General features: G+C 47.0%; 1 protein-coding gene across 2 annotated transcripts in view; it reads right to left on the reverse strand.

Moving 5' to 3' along the window:
* NDUFA10 (NADH:ubiquinone oxidoreductase subunit A10) overlaps positions 1-22,482 on the reverse strand; it is a 49,708-nt gene that overhangs the window by 15,209 nt on the left and 12,017 nt on the right. For both annotated transcript variants that reach the window (XM_007184841.2, XM_007184840.2), the window contains 3 exons: positions 20,320-20,374; positions 18,268-18,353; positions 9,560-9,668 (listed from right to left, as the gene is read on the reverse strand). In XM_007184841.2, coding sequence (XP_007184903.1) covers positions 9,560-9,668; positions 18,268-18,353; positions 20,320-20,374 — 250 coding nt within the window. The remainder of the gene's footprint in view (positions 1-9,559; positions 9,669-18,267; positions 18,354-20,319; positions 20,375-22,482) is intronic.

Consider the following 22,482-nt stretch of genomic DNA (forward strand, 5'->3'; position numbering starts at 1 on the left):
AAAACAAGGGAAGTCTGAAAAGTCGTCACAGCCAGGAGGGGCTGATGGAGACGTGACAATTGAAAGTCACGTGCTGTTCTGCATGGGATCCTGGGACAGAAAAACGACATTAGGGAAAAATGAGGGAAAACTGAATAAGGTATGGACTTTAGTTAGTAATATGTATCAATATTGTTCAGTATTGGTAACAAATATACCACACTAATATAAGATGTTAATATGGGAAACTGGGGTATATGAGAACTCTCCAGTACCTTCATTTTTCTGTAACTCTAAAACCGTTCTAAAAAATGAAGTTATTTTTTAAAAACACTTATGCATTTTAAAAATTAGATTTCCCCAATCATTTAAATATTGATTAAAAATTTCAACATTTCTAAACATTAAAATTGTAAGTCCAAAATAGTATTAATAGATTCCCTTTAATGCTCACAGCTTAAAAATAAGACAAAACTTAACAACAATGAAAAACTGCCAAATAGCCTCCCCGTGTCACTGGGTAAAATGACTAATATGTCCAGTTTCTGGTGGACTAGTGCAGATCAAGTCCCCTCCCAAGCCACCAAGAAAAACGGACAACATATGAAAAAAAATCTGTGCTGAGACTTCAGAGGCAGGGCGGTTCCGAGGCCCCAGGAGAGGAAAGCAAAAAGGGTGGCTGCAAGGCGACTCCCCCCGCCCAGGGCCCCGCCCACTCTCACTGGCAGGACCCTGAGGGGCTGAGCCAGCCCCCAGCAGGAAGGGGACCGTGGGGACAAAACTGCAGGTCAGGACCCACCGAAGAGAAGGGACTCTAGTAAAAGTGCTCCATGAGGAAGGGCAAACAGGAAATACACCAGACCTCACAAACCTAAGCGCAGTGTCCCCTGGCTCGGCTCCTGACGGACTCGGGAGTCGGCCCTACTAAAGCGCCGCCAGAAGACAGCAAGGACAGCAACAGCAGCCTCACGCTATCGTTACGGTTCTTCCAAAATAATGACTGGCATTTAAAAAAATACCAGCATACCAAAACAGATTAAATGTCCCCAAACAGAAAGGACAGAGGGAGAATCATTTTAAACAGATGGAACAGAGGTCCAGATATTACAGTTACCAGATAACTTTGTGATTAATATGTCAAAGAATTTAGATAACAAAATAATTTCAACAGACAACTCAAAATTATAAAAAAAATGGAAATTCTAAAATCAAAAAGGACTACAATTAAAGTTAAAACTTCAAATATAGAAAATACATGTCTAGGAGCAGATTGGGAAGAGCTGAAGAGAGTAGTAACTTAGAAGACAGAGTGAAGAACATATCCGGGCTGAAGGTCATAGAGAAAACAGAATGAAAGATACAGAAAAGAGGCACACAGAACATGGTGAAAAGGTCCAACATGTGGTCAGGTGGAGCCCAAGGAGAGCAGAGAAAACGGGGTGCAAGCAATACTGAAGAGGTACTAGCAAGACTCTTCTAAAACTGACGAGTATCAGCCAAAGAATGTTCTGAACTACAAGCAAAGTACACACAAAAGTACAGATGCACACACCCCAAGACAGTGTAAATGCTCAAAACCAAGTCAGAAACACCAACTAAAAACAAAACAAAACCAAACAAAACCTTGCCAGAAACGTAGGAAAACGATCTTCAAAAGAGGTTTGCACCTACATGGGTGGGCAGCAGGACACAGCAGAGGCTGGGGAAACACCAGTGGAAACTGTGGAAGGAAGAAGTGGTAGCAGTGGTGGGAACCTGGTGATACACTGGGGGGACTGATCCAGGAAGGAGATGCACTGACCTGAGGGAAGCCAGGTTTCTCACTGTCTGAGAAGGACGTGGGCTGGGGGACTGTGAGAACGAGCCTTGTTGTGTCACTCTGGAATTGAAGGTACTGATGTGAATTCACAGCTGTCAGTATACTGAGAGACAGAAATGAATATAGATGTATATGGATAAAACAGAAATCTGTGAGTCCATAGTGATATAAATAAATAAATGAATAAACAGAGAAGAGAGAGCATTTCTTTATAGCAGAATAGGAACTAATAATGTAGAAGGAATGATAGAATTAGGAAATTACAATAATCATTAATTTAGCCAAGAAAATCAACAGATGCTATCTACTGGGTCAAGGTTTGATGAGAAAATGGATATTTACATAGTTTCAAAGTACTTCCCCTGAAAATACTTATTAATTACAAGGAGTAAAAGAATAACTTTACAGGGAGGACACTATCTCAGTCAAGTGATCAAAGTTAATAGAAACAGTGATGGGACAAATAGGAATCATGTGCTACCTGATAAGACATAATGAGTTCTGTGACCTTCCTACAAAAAACACATGAAAACTAAATCTAATCATGGGAAAACATCAAACAAAACCAAATTGAAGGATATTAAAAAGTAACCATCCTACAATCTTCAGAAGTGTCAAGGTCTTGAATATCAAGGAAAGCCTGAAGAACTGATCAGATTCAAAGATTCTAAAGAGACAAGATAATTAAATGCAACCTATTTTCCTGGATTAGATCTTTTTGCTTTGAAGAACATTACTGGGACAAGTGATTAGCCTTGAACAAGGTCTGTAGATTAGAGGTAGCAATGTATGAATGTTAGTTTCCTGATTTTGATAGCTATATTGTGGTCATGTAGGAGAATGTCCTTGTTTATAAGAATTACACATTAAAGCAGTGGTTCCCAAACCTTAGTGCATATCAGAATTGGCTGAAGGACTCCTTAAAATAGATTCCTGGGCCCCATCCCCAGAGAACCTCATCCAGTAGGCCCGGGCTGGGGCCTGAGAACTTGCATTCCTCATGAGTGCCCAGGTGATGCCGATATGGGGACCACACTCTGAGAATCTGTGCATTAAGATGTTTGAAGATAATGGGGTATAATGATGACCACTTACAAAGGTTCAGAAGTTATTTTTCTATTCTTGCTATTTTTGTAAGTTTGAAAAATTCCAAAATAAAAACTAGAACAAATTAAAGACCATTTTAAACAATAAGGGTGAGAATTTGTTGTCAGCAAAGCTTCCTCAGACAGCAGAACTATGATCCTACATGAAGGTATGGAGACCAGGGAGGTAAGAGCAGCAGCAGGGCAGCCATGGGTCAGTCTGCACGAACTGACCACATAAACAATAACCACAATGTCCCGAGGGCTTAAAATACACGAAGAATTACGATATATGACAAAAACAACACAAAACACAAGAGTTAGGTAAACGGAGTTAGAAGTGTTATGAGGTCCTTACAGTGTTCTGGAACTAGAGAGCTACTAACTTATAACAGAAGTTAATAAATCAAGGATGAATATTGTAATTACCAGGTTAGCCACTAAAAACTATTAAAAGAATGATAACTAGTAAGCAAATAGAGGGGGAAATGGAATAAAAATGTTAAAAAAAAAAAGCCTCTTAATCCAAAAGAAGGCAAGAAAAAAAAGACAACAAATACAAAGAACAGGTAAGAAAAATATAAAACATGTAGTAAGATAAGCTATTTAAACACAAATGTATCAGTAATTACACTAAATGTGAATGGACAAATATTCCCAATATTTAGACTGGACAAAAATTAAAGACATAACTGTTTTCAGGTTAAAAGGTGTCCATTGAAAATACAAAGATACAGAAAGAATGAAATTAAAAGATGCAGAAAAAGCAATACCATGCAAATGCTAACCAAAGGAAAGTTGTAGACACTACATAAGTTTCAAATAAAGTAACCTTTAAGGTAAGAACCATGACTAAAGTTAACTGGGAAAATTTCATAACATATAAAAGGGTGACTCTATTAGGAATGTAGAGCAAGTCTAAATTTGTGCATGTCTAATAATACGACCTCAAGACACACACAAAGCAGAACTTGACAGAAATAAAGGAGGCAGAAACCCACACAGAGTGACAGATTTCCAGACGCCTCTCACAGCAAACTGACAGAAGAAGGAAACAAAAATCAGTGAGGATAGAGACAATCTGAAGAATGTGATCAAGAGACTTCCTTTCAATGACGCTACAAGAACCTTGCACACAACGGGGCAGAGTAGGTCTTCTTCTCAAGGACCATGAAACATCACCAAAATGACCAATGCTCAGCCAAAAAGTCAGTCTCAGCCACGTTCCAAGAACAGAAATCATAAGACTGTTTCTGACTAGAGTGAAATTAAGCAAGAAAGCAGTAACAAAAAGACAATTAGCAAGATTCCAACTGCTTTTAAATGATCCAATATAATTTGAATTCGCACACTGGTCAAAAAAGAAATCAGATTAAAATTAGAAAATATTTTGAATTGAAGGATAATGAAAACATAATATCAAGAATTATGAGATCAGGACTTCCCTGGTGGCACAGTGGTTAAGAATCCGCCTGCCAATGCAGGGGACACGGGTTCGAGCCCTGGTCCAGGAAGATCCTACATGCCGTGGAGCAACTAAGCCCGTGCGCCACAACTACTGAGCCTGCACTCTAGGGCCTGCGAGCCACAACTACTGAAGCCCGCACGCCTAGAGCCCATGCTCCACAACAAGAGAAGCCACTGCCATCAGAAGCCCGCGCACTGCAACGAAGAGTAGCCCCACTCGACGGAACTAGAGAAAGCCCACGTGCAGTAACGAAGACCCAATGCGGCCAAAAATAAATTAAATTTTTTAAAAATTAAAAAAAAAAGAATTATGAGATCAAGTTAATTAAGACAAATTTGGAGGGCTGTGACCAGCTTTACACGCATATATGCAAAAGCAAGACAGGCTGAAAATCAATGATCCACCCACTCATACTAAGAAGATAGAAAAATAGCAAAGGAAAAGGAAAAAATAAGGAGCAATAATCAGTGAATTCGAATGTACAACAAACAATACCAAGCAAGAAGCTAGTTCCCTAAATGACAAACTTCTTTCAAGAGTAGGAGAAGGGGACAGCCGTCACCATCAGATGTGATCTAATTAAAAACATTAAAAAAGGACACTTTAAACAACTTAGTGAAAGAAACTAGAAAATTAGAAATGAGGGCAACTTCCTCAACAAACACAACTTTCAAAACCTAAGAAGTAACAGAATATTGAACATTCTGCATCTATTAAACAAATTTATAATTTAAAATATTTCAACATAGCTCCATCAGTCAATCCTTCTAAACACTGAAAGAAGCAGTAATAACAATCTTAGGCAAACTCTTCCAGAGGATAAAATGTGAGGGTCCCACCTCAACCTAGTGTTTGATAGCAGCATGATCCTGATAATAAATCTGACAAGGATATTACAAGAAAGAAAAATTACCATCCAATATAAATACAAAAGTCCTAAACTAAATATGTGAATTAGGTTCAGCTACACATGAAGAGGATAAAGCACACAAGTGGGACTGATCCAGGAAATCAAGGTTGGCCTCACATTAGAAAATCAATCACTATAATTTTTATGACCATATTAACATAAAGAAGAGAAAAATCACCCGTGACAGACAAATGTGATAAAACTCAACACCCGTACTCGATAGAAGGTCCTTGGAAACTACGAATAAAATGGAACTTCCCTAATCTGAGAAAGAGTATCTATACCTAACCCAGGGCAAACATAATATTTGGTGAATTACTGAAAACTTTCTCCATGAGATCAGACAGAAGAGAAGGACGACCACTGTTACAATTTCTATCCAACCATGAACTCGAGACACACCCAGTGTATTAAGGCAAGGAAGAAAAACAGGTATAAAGATTCGAAAGAAACAAAACTGTCATTATTTGCTGGCATGCATTTTCCTTTTTATATGGGACTTTCAAATGCCCATTTTCCATACAGATTTAATTTTTGAAACTTGTAGTGTCTCCCGTAATTGTCGTGACGATGGCCTGGGCTGTTGGTTCGCTGGAATTTATTTGCTCTGAGAAGTGTCTCCTCCCAGCAGTGAGCAGGGCCACCTGGGGCCCTCACCCACTCCACGAGGGACAATGTCGGTGCAACTGGGTCTCCTCCACGACACGTCAGGCCACTCCATCCCCAGGAGCCCTGCTGGACCTCCGGAGCCCCTCATCCGCCCACCCATGCTCAGCTGCGGTGCACGCCCCCCTACCTGGCTACCACGAGGGCCCCACCTGTTCTGGGTACCATTCAACTTCTCTGGGGTCATTTGGCTCAATCTTCCTTGCTTACAGAGATAGAGATAAACACAAGCTGTTTATAAAGAGACATACATCAACAGAAAAGACGAAATTCCTATGAACAGTCCCCCACTTGTAAAGATAACTGACGAAGTAATAAACACACTGAAGCGTGAGCTCCCTGAAGACAGTGACTTTGGCCCCCTCCGTCTCCCGCCCCCTGAACCTCGTGCTCCCCTTCTCTCCTCACCGCAAAGCCACCTCAACTTCACACAACAGTCACACGCTGACGACTTCCAGACCCCAAACCCATTACGGGCAGGCCTCGGAGGCAGGTTCAGATCCAAACAACACAATAAAGCAAGTCACGTGAATTTCTGGCTTCCCAGCGCATATAAAAGTCATGTGTATGCTATACTGTAGTCTGTTAGGTGTGCAGTAGCATGATGTCTGAAAAAACCACTGTGCACACTTATCGCAAACCTTCCGTCGGTGAGAAGCACGGCATCCACACAGCGCGATGAAACGAGGGCGACCACCCACCCAGCACCTCCTCTGGGGAATAATGATCATCTCGAACTTGCCATGGCCAATGAAAAATTCTCCATCTTTCCTGGAAACCTGTACCTCTGCGCCTTCCCAAAGTCTGCCGGTTCCAACTCCAGAGTTCTAGTTCCGGAGGCCAGAAACCTGGAAATCAGCTTCCTTTTCTCACTTCCCAATACAAAAGTTCAATAGTCTCTGTCGGTTCTATCCACAACCTGACCACCGTCCAAAACACCTACAAGGACCACCCTGGTCCCAGCTGACGTACCTCTCAGCCCGTATGCCGTTACCAGCCTCCTAGCTAATCTCCCTGCTTCTGCCTGCGCCCCTACTCAATCCATCCTTTAATCAGAAACCAGAACGTTCCCACTACCAAGTGCATCACACAAATCCTTCTTCTTCCCCGTATCCTGCAGAAGACAAGCCAGAGCCCTCACACCAGCCCGGGGGGCCTCCGCAACCTCTTACTGCTTGTCCCTGCCCGCCCTCCCTCCCCCCCACCTCCACGCTCCAGCCACAGTGGCCTCCTTCCTGCGTCTTTGATGTCCCAGCGGCTGAGCTTCGCCGCTGCCTCCATTCTCCTCCCCGTGTGGCCACCTCCCCCAGCATCCCCACCCACTGCCCTCACCCCCTACAGCCTCTGCTCAGCCATCAGCTTCTCAGTGAGGCCTTCTTGGACCACGACCAAGACTTTAAATCCAACTCCCCCAGCTCACAACAGCTCGGCCCTGCCCTCTTCTGGGAATTTAATTTTCTCCACAGCACTTGCCACCGTCACTTAACGAACTCTTTGCTTCACCTTTTGTTTATTTTCTGTTTCCTCCCACTCTGATGTAAGTGCCTGGGAGGTCAGGGATTCTTCTCCGGGTCACGCGCTGCTTTGTTCCCAGGGCCTAGGACAGGTCTGGCGCCTAGTACGCACTCGATAAATATTTAGTGGAATAAATAACTGAACCAATGAACAAACGGCGTAAACGCATGAAAGAACAAGATGAAAGCACCTGACACCTGAAGAACCTGAAATGAGCAGAGGCAGCTACTCAAGTCATCCGAGGGCACCTTGCCCATCAGGTCACAGCTGCATACCAAGTGCACTGCCGCTTACATTAAAAAATGCAATGCCTTTTTTTATTACATAAATTCATTTTAAAAGGAAACTTTATATCAGTAATACAAGAGAATAGCCAGTACCACTCAACACAAACAGTAGCAAGCATAAGAAAAACTACCAAGACAAAGCCACGTCCCTAAATCCCACTCACATGTGGGTGAGTGCACAATCTCTGAACCCGCCGCTGGTCGCTTCCTTGCTTAAAAGTGAGATCACAGAACGTGACAGAGGCGTTAAAGACACATTATCAGTAAATCACTACTCTGGTGTAATCAGGGGAATTTACAAGTTAAAAGGGCAATTTATTTATCTGTTTCACAATTCTCTGTGTACCACCTCCGAGCCCCCAGGGCCCGTATATGGACTAAGGGACACCACCAGTGAGACGAGGGGCGCTCGCGGGGCTGAGATGAGGGAGGAGACTCTGCAGGAGCCAGGGCACCCACCCTGCAGGGCCGGATTCATCAGAGGTCACGGAAGGGCTGCAGGCATGGGACAGACTCTGCCGCTTTGGCATTTCAGCTCAGGCGCTTCTGCATTGCAGAGGAGGGCTGGAGGGAGAGACCCGACGCAGAGGAGGCCAGACAGGAAGCTGCAGGACACATTTAAGCAGGACGATGGAGGCCAGCACAAGGCAGTAGCCCTGAGGACAGGACAAAGCCGCCTGCCTGTAAGACGGCCTCGTCAAGGCCAGGTGGGTCACTACGTGTAGGGTGGGGACAGTTACCGGGGGCGGGTCTCCCGGCCTCGGCACCAGCGGCAGCGAGGAGCCATCTCAGCCTCCGGCCTGCCAGCTCCGCTCAGAAAGAGAAAGAGACACCACGGACGCACTCACACACTCGCAAACATCAGGAAGAACGAAACGCGCCAAAGTACTAACGGTAGGTACCTCCGAGTGATACCTTCACAGTTTTATGTACTTCCCCAAATGTCTACATTTAATAAAACCACTTCCAAGGCCACCAAAAGAACTTACTTAAAAGAAAATGCCAAGTATCTCAGGTAAGAAAGAGAGCAACGGGGTATCCCTGGACATTCGATCAGCGCAGCTGCAAGCAATGTGCAAGCATCAAAGCAGAGAATCACAGTCATGCAAAAATATCTAACTAAGATTTCAACTCACCTAAGTACTGACTGCTCAGCTTGAAGTTCTGATCTAAGTACAATCATTTCACGCCTTTGCCGATAACCAAACACAACCACCACTGATGGGGAAACGGGGCACGTTCTCACGACCCCACTGAGGCCACGATTCTCAGAGGAGGCGCTCACTCACCGGCCAGGTTCCAAGGCAGAACTTGCAATGTTCTCTAAGTTCACCATTCACCATGCTGCAAACAGGTAATTCACTAAAAAGCTACGGAAATTAGAAAGAAGCCCAACAAACACTCGGCCCCGCCCAGCTCCCGCCTCACTCCTGCCCCTCGCCCTCCCAAGGGCTCCCGTCCACCCGAGGACCTTCTGCAGAAACACACACCTTCCCTCCTTATGGAGGATGTACCGTGATGGGGAAGGCGACGCCAGAAGTGAAATCTGACGTGAAAGGACGTAGAGGAAAGCTGAGGAAGAGAGAAGGTTCCGACGGCAAGACAACACGCTGACCCGGAAGGCTGCCCGCGGCACACGCGGCCCAGAGGGGCAGCGCCCTGCGCGCGGCCCTGCCTTCCGAGGACCTGCGTCAATACACTGATGAAGGGGGAAAGGATAACTACCGCAGTGAAAACGGAGCTCTCTCGCTAAAACACACAAACAGAAAGCATTCTTCAGAGACGTGACTTTGTGCCAGTCGTCTGAGAGCCGGCACTCGAGGACCTCACCTCCGTGAACTCATGGAAGACCCGGTCACTCTGGTGAGCGCCGATGGTGATCTCTGGGAGATAGACAGGGATGGTTGTGTAATTCAGCACCTCCAACTTGTTCTGAACCCTAGAAGATAAGGCAGATATAGTCACACTAAACATCAAAGTGAATATAATAAAATAAGCTATCAGGCTGATTTTTTAAAACGTCCATATTAAAAAATTCATCCATGCATTCCCGAGCAGTCATCTCAGAAGCCAAACCTTCCCCCAAAGACCATCTGGGCTGTGGGAGCTGCTCTTCTGAAACTACTTCCAGAGCCGGAGACGGGGTCTTTCAAGAGTCTCATGGCCACAGGTGACTCCCTTTGGGGACGGACACAGTTTTGAAAAATAAAAAAGGAGCCGCAGTGTGCTTTAAACATAGGACTACCAGGAATCCAAAGCTAAACACAAACACCGCATGTCACAGTGCCACGCGCGTGGTCTGCTCTCATGAAAAATGTGCACATTTAATGACTCTTGGGGGAAAGAGAGACGAGCAACTCTCCTGCATCTCCACCCCCCCAACTCGCTGCCCCGCGCGATGCCCACGCCACCTGGGGGGGCCGATTCCAGGAGCGGAGGCTGATGAGGCCTCCGTGGAACCGGACGGCGGGGCTGGGGTGAACGGCCCCGCAGGACGGCCTGCTGCACCCCTGCTTATAAACGTCTGCTTCCCTGCTTTTCTTGGCACCGAGAAACACACAGGAGAGGACACACTCCTTGCTTCACCATTTTATTTTGAATGCTAAAATATTTATACTTTGTTATAGCTTGCTTATTTTAAATTAAATTTAGTCAGAATATAACCACTATACTTGAAGATAAAAAGTGCTTTTGGAAAAAAATGTTAAAATAAAGTTTCCTTTCTTAAGGGCTCAAAACAAAGAAAATGATTATTTTAAATGGCCCCTTTCCCATTAATGACTTATAATGGCAGAAGACGTTTCTGTCTGTAATGGCCCAAACGGAAGCTCTTTAAATGGATCTGGCTCTCAGCCGCGTTGTGAGGACACGCCCAGGCCTGTCCCCTGCACCCTGGGCAGACTCGGCCGCAGTCAGAGCCGCCTGGCCCCAGCCCAAGCCCGGGACGCTCGGCCCTCCCACAGAGGACCAGAGCACTGAGAACCTGCGACAGGGTGGATGTGACTGAACGGGAGGCACAGGCACATCCCAGGGCCACCGTAAACGCTGTGTCTGTGTCACTCGTATGACAACTAGTAACCCAGTAACTAAACATCGCTCCAAGCAAGCACTGCTGCGACATCCTGCATATGGCTGTAACGTACACGCTCAAACATGAGAATTTTTTCTCAGTTTTAACCGTAAGTAGGTTATAGAATACCTCTCGTCAGCATGTATCAATAAAGTACATATTTCTTTTTAACACAAATAGAATTATTCTATACTTACTACAGCAAGTATAATTTTTAAAGTGATCTCACCATAAACAATTTCAACTAAAAATGAAGTTTATATTTTTAAATGTTAATAAATATCAAAGTGGGGTATGATTTGATTTTCTCTGTGGTTTGAAAAACCTAAAACCACCCTGAGGAACTGGAAAGCACAGACTGGCCCAGGGGCTTGTGTGTAATATACACAGCAACAGCGCCATCTATGCGTAATTTGGCAGAATTACAGTTTACACACAACCCGCCCCCCCCTTTCAAAATGGGTGTATCTTTGAACAAACACCTTCAAACTGCTTTTGAAGATTAAAAAAATAATCTACAGTGACTGTTCTACCACTTACTCAAACTTGGATAAACTGCTCCTTCACTTTCTGACTACCAGCTTAAACGATGACCAAGAAGAGCCCGTGTGTCCCGTGTCCAGTAAACCCCAAATCTCAGCCTCCAAAAACTACGGACACATTCCAGATTGAAGATAAGGGAGGAACGAAGACAACAGGAAGCCTTTTATGACTCAGGAGCAAGCAGCGGTGAAAGGAAACATTCTGTTCACAGAGCACTTAGTTTAATTAAGGAGATTCCAAACCCGAGCACACGCTCTTCACATCACAGGCCAAAGAGCCCCCGTAAGAAGACAGAGCGCCCTACAGTGTGGTCCACAAAACGAAGCGCTCTGCCACATAATTCCAAAACAAAAGGGTGAGGCCAAGAAGAGAAAGAAAAAAAAATAGTAAACTATGACTTATGACTCGAACTGTTTCCCAATTAACAGAATGCTTATACTTTCTCCTAAAACATGTCCAAAGCATATTCTTTAGTTTCTCCTGAATTGCAAAGTTCTGCTTGAAACCCTATACTTCTGATACCAAACTCATACCCTGCAGTTTTTGTAGCACTGGAATTTCCTGTTAGAAAGCCATCCTCCAGGAGTCTTAGAAACACAAGTCGCAGTGATGAAGCAGCAAGGGCGAGAGGGGAGCCCAGGCTCTGGAGGGCGGGAGGAAGGTGGGCGCAGTGGAGGCCTGACTGGTAACAAGTCTCCAGCATAAGGATGAAACCACCAGGGCGGCACCGGTCAGTTATGGATTACGGATACGAACACAAAATGCCATCAAGGTTGGGAAATAAGCACTCACACGCACATAATTATACACCACACACGTTCGGAGATGGTACAAAAATGTCCTAAACCAAAAATTTGGTCAGGTTCTAGACAAAATGAGAATAACTGGTAAGTAGCATGTTTACCATAATTATCTTAGAAAATGGTCATAATTTTCACTTGAGTCTCCCAAACTAAGAAATGGTACTTAAATGAAAATAAACACAATTACCATTGTAGTAAACCATTATGAAATATCCTTGGGAGGCAGAGGAGCAAAAATCTGGGAGAAGGAAAGAACAATACCATTTATTTCAGAAATAACTAAAACAACTGAACGCTGTAACTTGTAAAGTGTGAGGGAATGACAGGCTCCCTCCGTGCTCTGATACCAACATAACCGAAGAACTAATAAGATTACGATCTTAAGGTGTGAACTCTGGACACGGTCTAGCATCTAACTAATACACGTTCCAGAGCACCTTTAGAAATTACACTGTACTTACTACCCGTGGAAGGAGCGGAAAAGTCATCCCACATTGCCCAGTCGCAGCAAGATGTCAGGGTGCCAGGACAGTCATCTTTTTGTATGTTTTTCACGTACTCTGCCCCGCAGTAGCTAATACTAACAAGAATCACATATAAATCCACATAAAACGACAGCCGGAAAAGTTAAGAGAAGGGTTCAAGTAGAAAAGAAGGTGAACAGAGCGAGGCTTAGGAGAATGCTCAGATCTTTGGGTAATTACCGGGCAGAGGGGGAGGTAACGGATTCAGGAGATGTCTGTATCCTGATGGAAGAGGTAGAACCAGATGATTAGGACTCTGAATTATTTCTAGGAAATGAAACTTGGGTTTATGCCTAAACCAAGATATGCCACTGAAGGATTCTGAGTAAAGAAAGAACAGGGTCACTGTGACATTTTATGAAAATTAACCTGGCGGGCGTAGGCACAGGGGGCAGGTGGGATGAAGAAATAACTAACCAAGCAGCGGAGATCAAACCCCAAAGAAGAAGAGTCACCGGAGACCAGCACCACCCTGAGGGGGGGACCCAGGGGAAGGTGAGGGGGCAGTAGGGAAAAGGAGGGTTCAAGCAGATGACCCCAGGGGAGGAAGCAACGACCCCACCCGGACTCCAGCCGAGGCCGAGATAGGAGGGAGGGCACAACGGAGACCGCAGGAGGGCGCGGCGAGCTGCAGGCTGCGTGGCCCGCCACGGCTCCAGGACCTCCGCGGGGCAGTGCTCTTGGAGGCCCGGTCCCCCACCTGCAAGAGGACGGGAGCCTCCACCAGGCGGAGTGCTGTGGACTCAGGAAACGTTTCTCAGACACCTCCCAGACACGGTGTCGACGTGACGGTGTGCCCGTGATCGGGCTGACACCTCGGGCTCTCAGCAGAGGGAGAACAGCACGCAGCAGTGCAGGCAAGCCTCATCTCGCGTGCTCTGCTCTACCGCATTGTGCGGACGCTGCGTCTCTTACAAGCTGGAGGTTTGTGGCAACGCTGTGTTGTCAGATGGTGGTTACGATTTTTTAGCAATGAAGTATGTTTTAATTAAGGTGTGTACATTTTTTTAGACATAATGCGACTGCACACCTAATAGACTACGGTTTGGTGTAAACATAACTTTTATATGCGCTGGGAAACCAAAAAGTTCATGTGACTTGCTTTACTGTGAGACCTGCTTTACTGTGGTGGTCTGGAACCAACCTGCGTTATCTCTCAAGTCTGCCTGTAAAGATTTTTTTTTCTAAATAAGGTTCAGAATGAAATAGTACATAATATCATTTAGGTAAATTTACAAACACATACACATATGTAAGTATCTGACAAAAAACAAAGTCAACCACTCAGCTTTAAAAAACAAAGAGGGACTCCAGGTTCAGCTCCAACAAGGAAATAGCCTGGAAACCATCTCTCTAGTCCTTACAACAAAGGAAGCTGAGAAAAATGAAAATCAATTGCTTGTCCTGGAATAACAGTAACAACAACATATGGGTGATTAGAGCACACAGAGAGTGGAATGAATGACAGCAACGCCATAAGGGATGGAGGGAAGAATCTGCCCCAGCCGTGAAGTGGTATCACCACCTGAAAGCAGGCAGACGTGAACTGGAAACTACAACAACGGTAACAAATTTTTACAGAGTACAACAGATGCGCTAAGAGAAAAGATAAAATGGAATCATACAGAATGCCCAATTAAAACCAGAAAAGGTAGAAAAAAGGGGCAGGGGAAGAAAACAAAGAACAAATGCAACAAATAGAAAATGATAACAAACATGGTAAAAATTAATCCAAATATATCAACAGCCACTTTAAATGTGAACTATCCAAATATACCAATTAAAAGATGGAGACTGACAGAGTTGATTAAAAAAATAAGAGCAACTAACTATATGCCATCTATAAGAAACCCACCTGAAATCAATCCAAAGACTCAGGCTAAAAGTAAAGGGATGGAAAAAGATACACCATTCCTAGACTAAGGGAAAGCTGGAACAGATACATTAATTTCAGACAAAGCAGACTTCAGAACAAGAAAAGGATCAGGAATAAAGAGGGGCACTGTGTAAGGATAAAGAGATCAGCTGTCCAAGAAGACTTAACAATCCTAAACATGTATGCAACTTACAGAGCACCAAAATACAACGAGGCAAAAACGAGTAAAACTCAAAGGAGAAACAGACAAATCTGCCATTGTAGTTAAAGATTTCAACACTCTCCTTCAGGAACGGACAGATCCAGCAAACAGAAAAGCAGTAAGGACATGGATGACCTGAACATCAGCACCAATCAGCGCAATCTCACTGACATTTGTAGAACACGCCATTTGACAACAGCAGAGTACACACTCTTCTCACGCTCAGCCAGAACACTATTCAAGACAGAAAACATTGCTGACCATATGAAACGTCTTAACAAAGGTAAAAGAGCAGGAAATCATACAAAGTATGTTCTAAGACCACTATGGAATTAAACTAGAGGAAAATTTATAGCATCGAATGCATATATTAGAAAAGAAGAAAGTTCCAAAATCAATCATCTAAGCTTCTACCTTAGGAAACTAGAAAGAAGAGCAATTGAAGCCTAAAGGAAACAGGTTTAAAAAAAGTAGCAATAAAAATTGGAGTTGATGTCAATGAAACTGAAAGTAAGAAAACAACAGAGAAAATCAATAAAACAAAGAGCTGGTGCTTTAAAAAGATCAATAAACATGAAGAAAAAATTCACAAAGGACAAATAAATAGCCAATAAAAATACACCTGTTTGAAGTTCAGTGTTTATGAAATGCAAAAATAAAGCAAATGCTTTTCTTTGATATCAAAATCACAAGATTTTGTTTGCTTCTTGTTTTAACTATTCTGTCTTAATAAGGGCTTTCAGAAGACCAGTTCAAGTGTGCAAGCTGGTACACATCTTCTGGAGAACAATTTCACAACATACCAATAGTTGCAAAATATGTTCATATAATCTGACCCAGTAATTCCACTTTTATACCTTAAGAAAGTAACCTGAAATGGAACAAAAATAAGTACACTATGCTCATCACTGTTATTACGATTATGAAGAAATGGAAATAACCCAAAAGACTGATATTAAAGAAACTGTAAATGGATTATGCCTGTATCTCAGAGGTCAACAACTTTTTCTGTAAAGGGCCAGATAGCAAATATTTCAGCCTGAGAGGGCTACGTACGGCTTCATATATGTACTTTTTCCTACAGCCTTTTAAAAATGTAAGGACAGTTCTTAGCAGCTGAGGCCTGGGTGGGCCCACAGACCATGGTTTGCCAACCCCTGACTGGCATCAGTCAATGGGTTTATGCAGCATGAGCAGCCATTAAAACATCGAGTTTTAAACGTTTAACAAGATAGGGACAGGCTCATATTAGAAGTTACAATACAAAGACACAAGGCAAGGTGATTTTTATTTAGAAATACGTGAACACACCAACACTTTACAAAAGGCTGGAAGAGCCTGCATTAAACTCTGACACTGGCTCCTGTGGTGGCAGAACCATAGGTGATCTGGCTCCGCCCTGGACTTCTGCTTCCTAACTCTCTTCTACGAGTGGCTGTGACTCTGGCCTCCAGCCCTCTTGACCCCAGTCTCTTTTCAGTGCTCCTCCCCAGGTTAAACTCTCCATCATCACACTCACTCTCAGCTCTCCTGCCCGCTCACACCCACTGGGCAAACCCCAACCCCGTTCGCACGCAGAGCTCTGCCTCACCCCACTGTACCTCCACGACCATGTCCCCCCGTCCCCGGCCGCTGCCCACAGCTCCTTCCCCGACCGGTGCTCCCCACGGGCCTGGGCAGCGTTCTGGACCCTCTCCTCCCTCCTCAAACCTGCAGCACGGCCCCTCCCGCCCTCAAGGCCGCTCTGGGCTGATGACCCGTCTCTCACTTCACCATGAAGACAGAAGCCAGTTGAAGAGAAGCTCCAGGCGCGCGTGGCACAGACCCACCTCCCTAAGCCCCGCCCTGTCCCCGGCCACCAGTGCACCAGCCCACGCCCTCCTCCGGGGCCTCTCCTGTCCTCTCGGCATCCATACCTCCAGCCCAGCCACAGGACCTCTCTCATTGGTACAAAACATGCGATTTCTTCCACCTTAAAACCCACAACAAAAACCGTGAAAAATGAATAAAATTTTAAGTCTTAGTTTTAACAACTAAATCAATAGGTTCAAAAGGAAAAATTATTTGCTTTCAAGCACAGGATATGGAAAACTAATGGCAGTCCATTTTCCATACACGCTCATATTAGGATGTGTCCAAGTGGAAAAAAACAAGTGCGTTCGCTATTGAGAGAAAAACTGACCTAGCAAAGCACCCTGCACCACGGAAGGCCAGCGGACCAGCTCCACGGCGCTCACCCGCTGGGCTGACTGCAGAGCAGTCACCCAGGCAGAAGGCCACGCGAGGGTCACACAGACGTGTGTTCCCCAACACTGACCCAGCCCCGCCGCCGCCTGAGCCCGGGTGCCAGCAGCGCAGGCCGATGCGAGCCTCCGCCAGGCCGCCGCCCCGGGGCACAACGGGGGTCGGCTCCCTGGGTCCCTCCAGCACAGGGGCAGTCACCTATGCTCACAGCAAAGTGACGTTTCCTGGGTCGGAGCTGACTTCTCTGCCTGGAACGCTTCTGCAGAAGCACAGCTCGTAGGCCTACAGAACTTGCCCATTGCTGCGAGCAGAGCAGGCCTGCACCCCCGTCTCCCTGGGCTGGAGCACCAAGCCCCACGCACCAGGGACAGCGTGACCACGGTGAGCACCTGCCTCCTTGCTGGGAGGCTGGGACCCGAGTAGGTACTAAAGCAGAGGGCGCTGTGGGACCAGCACCCAGCACAAATTCTGCGCACTGAGTGTCTAATGGGCTTTCTGGGCAAAATACTGCCAACGTGTTACTGCATCTCTCATGAACAAAGTAGCTCACTCAGCATGTCCCCTTCTGCCGTGGCCTCCCCTCCGTGGCCTCCCCCACCTCCACGTTCACCACGGCCTCCCCCACCTCCACGTTCACCACGGCCTCCCCTCCCCTCCACGTTCACCACGGCCTCCCCCACCTCCACGTTCACCACGGCCTCCCCCACCTCCACGTTCACCACGGCCTCCCCCACCTCCACGTTCACCACGGCCTCCCTGGCTCCACCCGCAGAGGCTCCTGTCTCAGGACCTCTCCACCCGCCGGCATCCCTGCCCCGCGTTCACCTGAGACACTGCAGGGCCCAGTCCTCGCACACTCGGGGCTCGCAGAAGAGAGGCCTCCAAGCCTTCCCCAGAGCGCCCTCTGTCACTCACCCCAGCCACCCGCTGCCCCATTCCTCAGGGTTACCTTTCTCCCCGGCCTTTAGCACCCATATGGCTCTACTGATTCAGTGACAGCAGGACTTTTATCTGACACTATATTCCCTAAATCTGGAACACTGTCTGGCACAGGTGCAAGCAAAATATTTGTTGAATTAATAATGGCAATCAATCAATTCACTGGCAGATCAGAGAAAGCCAGAGCCTGTTTGGAAGGGAATAGGAAATACGCCTCAGTATCTGGCAACCTGCAACACAGTTACTCCAAAATTCTGTAAGTTCCTACAGCAGGCAACGCGCCACACTGGAACCAGCCCCACCCCATCCCGGCAACGCCCAGCTCCGGCAGACTCACCGCATCCTCAGACTGTGGAAAGTGCGGTCGTCCTGGTCCAGCCATGGGCCTTTCTCGTACTTCAGATACTCAATATCCTCGATCACCTGGACAGAGGAATTTAATGAGACAACATTCAGTGCATGACAAACCACAAATACCTGGCAGGGAGAGTCGCACCGTGAAAGTCAAAAAGAAAGGAAGTTGGGCAGACAGCCTTCTGTGAAGTGGGGGCCGAGTGACGACGCCCAGTGTGGGCACCTGGCCCAGCTGACACCGGGGTGCTGTGGAAACCACCTGGCAGGCTGGGAGAAAAGGAGCAGGTGCAGAAGAATCAAGATGAGGGAGGAAAATCAGCATTCCTCACAGACTCCCCATTTCCTCCCATGTAACTTTATTCCAGAAGGCAAGATTCAGCCACTCAAAACAACAACAGGACAAGACAATAAATACATTTCCTAGAGAGCTCAATAATCCAAGTTCCTCAGCCCCAAAGCCTGCGGTCTGTACAGCCTGACCTTCCAGCGGGGTGGCCTTTCCAGACGCATTCTCCCCCAAAACACACCAAACTTGGGGACCTCTCTTCAGCTTTCAAGAATTGGAGCACATTCAGCTACGAACACAAACAATAACCCAGTCTCAGAGAAACTGTATGCCTCTTCTGCTCAGGCACATGCCATGGGGACAGTCTGCCAGAGGAATACAAGTTACCTAGAGACAAACAGAAATCAACATCGCAGAAAAAGAAGGCTGGAAGGAAATGAAATGCAACTTAATTGGTCCAAGTAGAAAGAACCAAGCCTAGAAGAACTGCCAGGGCTGGGCCCAGAGCCGGACTTGACTGCGGGTCTCCCGTCCTGGAGCAGAGAGGCCTATCCCCTCCCCCTCTCTCCCCGTCTCTCCCCCTCTCTCCCCGTCTCTCCCCAAGCCAGGAGGCAGCTGAGGGCTGCGCTGTCATGCAAGCAGCTGACCGCTTTGCAAAGCTTTCCGTCTGCTGTCTGTCTGCTGTCTGTCTGCTGTCCGTCTGCTGTCACCACCTACACCCCAACCCCAGGTCATAAAACCTGCATTTTCTTCTAGATTTTTTACACCTTTTGTTTTGTGTTTTTAGTAATGTATGCTTAATACATAACATAAAATACGGGCCTTTCTTCTTTAACCTAACGGATGGTCATTTGCCTCAATACCGTTTAAGAAATAATCTATTTTCCTCTACTTTGTTTTTTATCATCCTTTAAGGCACTGACTTTTCCAAGCTAAAGTCACAAACGCACGTGAGCACACATGTGCACCTGTTTCTGGACGCTGTTCTGTTCCATTAAGCTATTTATTAATCCTTGTATTAATACCACAGTGCCTTAATTAACATACTTCTGTAATATGTTTTCATACTTGGGCAGGAAAACGTTATTCTTTCTCAAAACTTTTGGTTATCGCTCACTAAGTTCTCCTGAGAGTCGCAGAGGCTGCCCTGACTTTCACAAACGCACCCACGAGTGTGGGGAAAGCCGGCGTCTTTACACAGCTGGCTGCTGAACAACATGCCCCACGTGGTCAAAAGCCCGAGTGCAACTTGCAGGCGGCCCTCCTCGTGCGTGGATAGTGGTCCCTGCACATCCACAGTGCCCTGTAGCACCAGGGTGCTTATTACTGAAAACTGAAGACCGTGCAGTGCTGTAGGATTCACTACTGAAAAAAATCCACGTATGAGTGGACACGCACGGTTCAAACCCATGTAGTTCAAGGGTCAACAGTCTTAATAAGTCTTTCCTGTTAACTAATCCAACTTTCAATTTTACCAGCTGTTTAACAAAAATGTTAGTGCAGATAACCTAAGGTTCTTTGTATCTTCACCATTCCATAATTTTAAGATTCTAGAAGCTGAATAATTTAAAAGAAAATCAAAATCTCATGACCAGGGGAATGTGAAGGGTTGGCTCAGCACTTCTTTTAGATTATAAAACACAGACGCCTCTAAGACCAGTAGGAGCTGAACTCATTACCTGATTTGTAAAAACCTTATACATGAATTAAATTTAAGAATAATTATAAATTTTTCAGCTGTTTTCTTACCTTTTCTGCATCTTGAGCTTCCCTTGCACTGTACTGTAAAACCTCGCATTTTTCACTGTAAGAGAAAACAAGATGACATTCATGTAAATTTTCTGCATGGACGTTACTGTACAAATGAATACATGACATCAAGGCTCCCACTCTAAATATCAACACTCTACACTCTATGAACTGGCTCACAGGGCATGACCAGCTAAGGAGGGAAAGTCAGAAGCAGGGACATGCTCGAGGCTGGACGGTGACGGCTGCAGGTCTGTTTCCTGACTTCCCCTCTGACTGGACCGCCCCCCACTGCATGGGCGTGAGGCCAGCGTCTACAGGGGGCAGGGACACGAGTCATCTCTGCTGCCGCACAAACCATCTCCAGCTGCAGCACTCGCTACAGGAAGGTACAGGGGAGCCCGGGGCCTGAGTGGGACAGACACACAGAGAGCAGCTAAGTGGTGTTTGGGGGTGGGGGTCGCGGAGCCAGAGGGGGGACGGGAGGGGCACGTTACTTGAGCTGCTGGAATTTCGGAGACAAATGCAACCCTCAAAGTAACCTGTTTCAACCAAACTACGCAACGGGACAGCAGCAACACGGTTCCCTTCGTCCAGGTCCCTAGTCTGGACACTGAAAAGTCACGCTGGGTCCCAAAAAGGGGGACAGTGGCGTGAGCTTCCTGCACTTCTGCCCATGTCCTCACCACATCTACTGCTGTCTGGAGACCTGGCTGCCCACCAGGCGGAGCCTGAAACCCGCCTCCTAGTCAGTGTGGCCCTGCCTCTGCCACCGCCTCCAGACCAACCCGAGGGCCGCTTCGGAGAGGCCCGCTGGAGAGCCTGTCTCTGCGGAAATGTTCGACCCCCCCGCGCCCGCTTCCAGGAGGGTACAGCAGAAAGGCGAGGCTGGACCACCGCTCCCGTGAACTGGGGGCACCTTCTCATTCAGGCGTCTTTACACCAGAGTGCCCCCTACTGACGGGAGCTGCATCTACACCAGGGTCAACACTCCAAGAACACACGGCCCCGCCCCACCCGTGCATGTGCCCACATCCGGCTCCTACGATACGAACTACTGGAAGCAGGGCTCCACGCAACCTTCCTGCAAAGCGGTTCCAGGCGGGCAGCCCGGCACCTGTGCAGTGTCGGGCGGCAGCGCACAGGACAGCCCATAATGCCGTCATGAACAGCGTGGAGCTTCCTCTTTCCAGGTGCATAAACGCATCATCCCAAAATAAACGTGTTCTGAAGTCACAGTCCCGCGCTCCATGTGTCGCGTGAGAAGCAAACAAACATCAACAAAAAACCCCTCTTCCTTATTTCCTCTGGTTTGCTCACTGCTTATCAAAGTAGAAGCCAGCGTTCGGGCCTGAGGGGCCCGACTGGGGGTGAGTCTGCCAGGAGAGACGGACACAGAAGGACAGCAGCGCAGCCTCTCGGAGTGGAGGCCTGACTCCATGCCCGACAGGTTCGGCTCCACACACAGAGCCAGACCCTTGGCTGCACTTTCCCCTTTCAGGTGGCTGAGGCTGGGGACAAAGAGAGAAAGAAGCCAACCTGGGAATCTGGGAAGTCCACACGGCAGAAACAGAGGTCCGTTTCACAACACACAGTAGGTCTAACACTCCCGAGCGACTCTGACCTAACTAAGCCCGTGGCACTTAAAAACATCCAGACTCAGCCCAACCTGCGAAGACGCCCGAGAAGCCTCTCCCTCCAAAGTGCGACCTGCTTCTTAGGTGAGGGGCCCTGACACGAGGAACCAGCAGAGGCCGCAAAGGCCCCGCTGTAAACCACCGGCGCACCTCACGTCCTCAGGGGCGCCTCCCAACGAGGGCCCCGCACACCACAACGCAGGAAGCTCACCCCACCCGCGAGGTTTCTCAGAATGAGGTGCGGGTAATGACGCTGCCGAGAAAGCTGCCGTTCCAAGCCCGGGAATCAGCTGGAAGGCACAACATCTGCGCTGTTACGGTGACACCACCAAGCTCCCCAGACTGACCCCGGCGGGGTGACCCAGCGTGCGGCACCACCGTCCAGCGGAGACCAAGAGCCAGTAAAAACCCACCCTTAGGGACTACCAGTCCGTCACCAGCGAGCCACGGCTTCCAAACCGTGCGGCGACCCACAAGGCCCGCACCCGACCACCGAGGCAGGGATGTGAAAACAGAGCTGAACGTC

Source organism: Balaenoptera acutorostrata, chromosome 8 (genome assembly GCF_949987535.1).
Source record: "Balaenoptera acutorostrata chromosome 8, mBalAcu1.1, whole genome shotgun sequence".
Lineage (NCBI taxonomy): Eukaryota > Metazoa > Chordata > Mammalia > Artiodactyla > Balaenopteridae > Balaenoptera > Balaenoptera acutorostrata.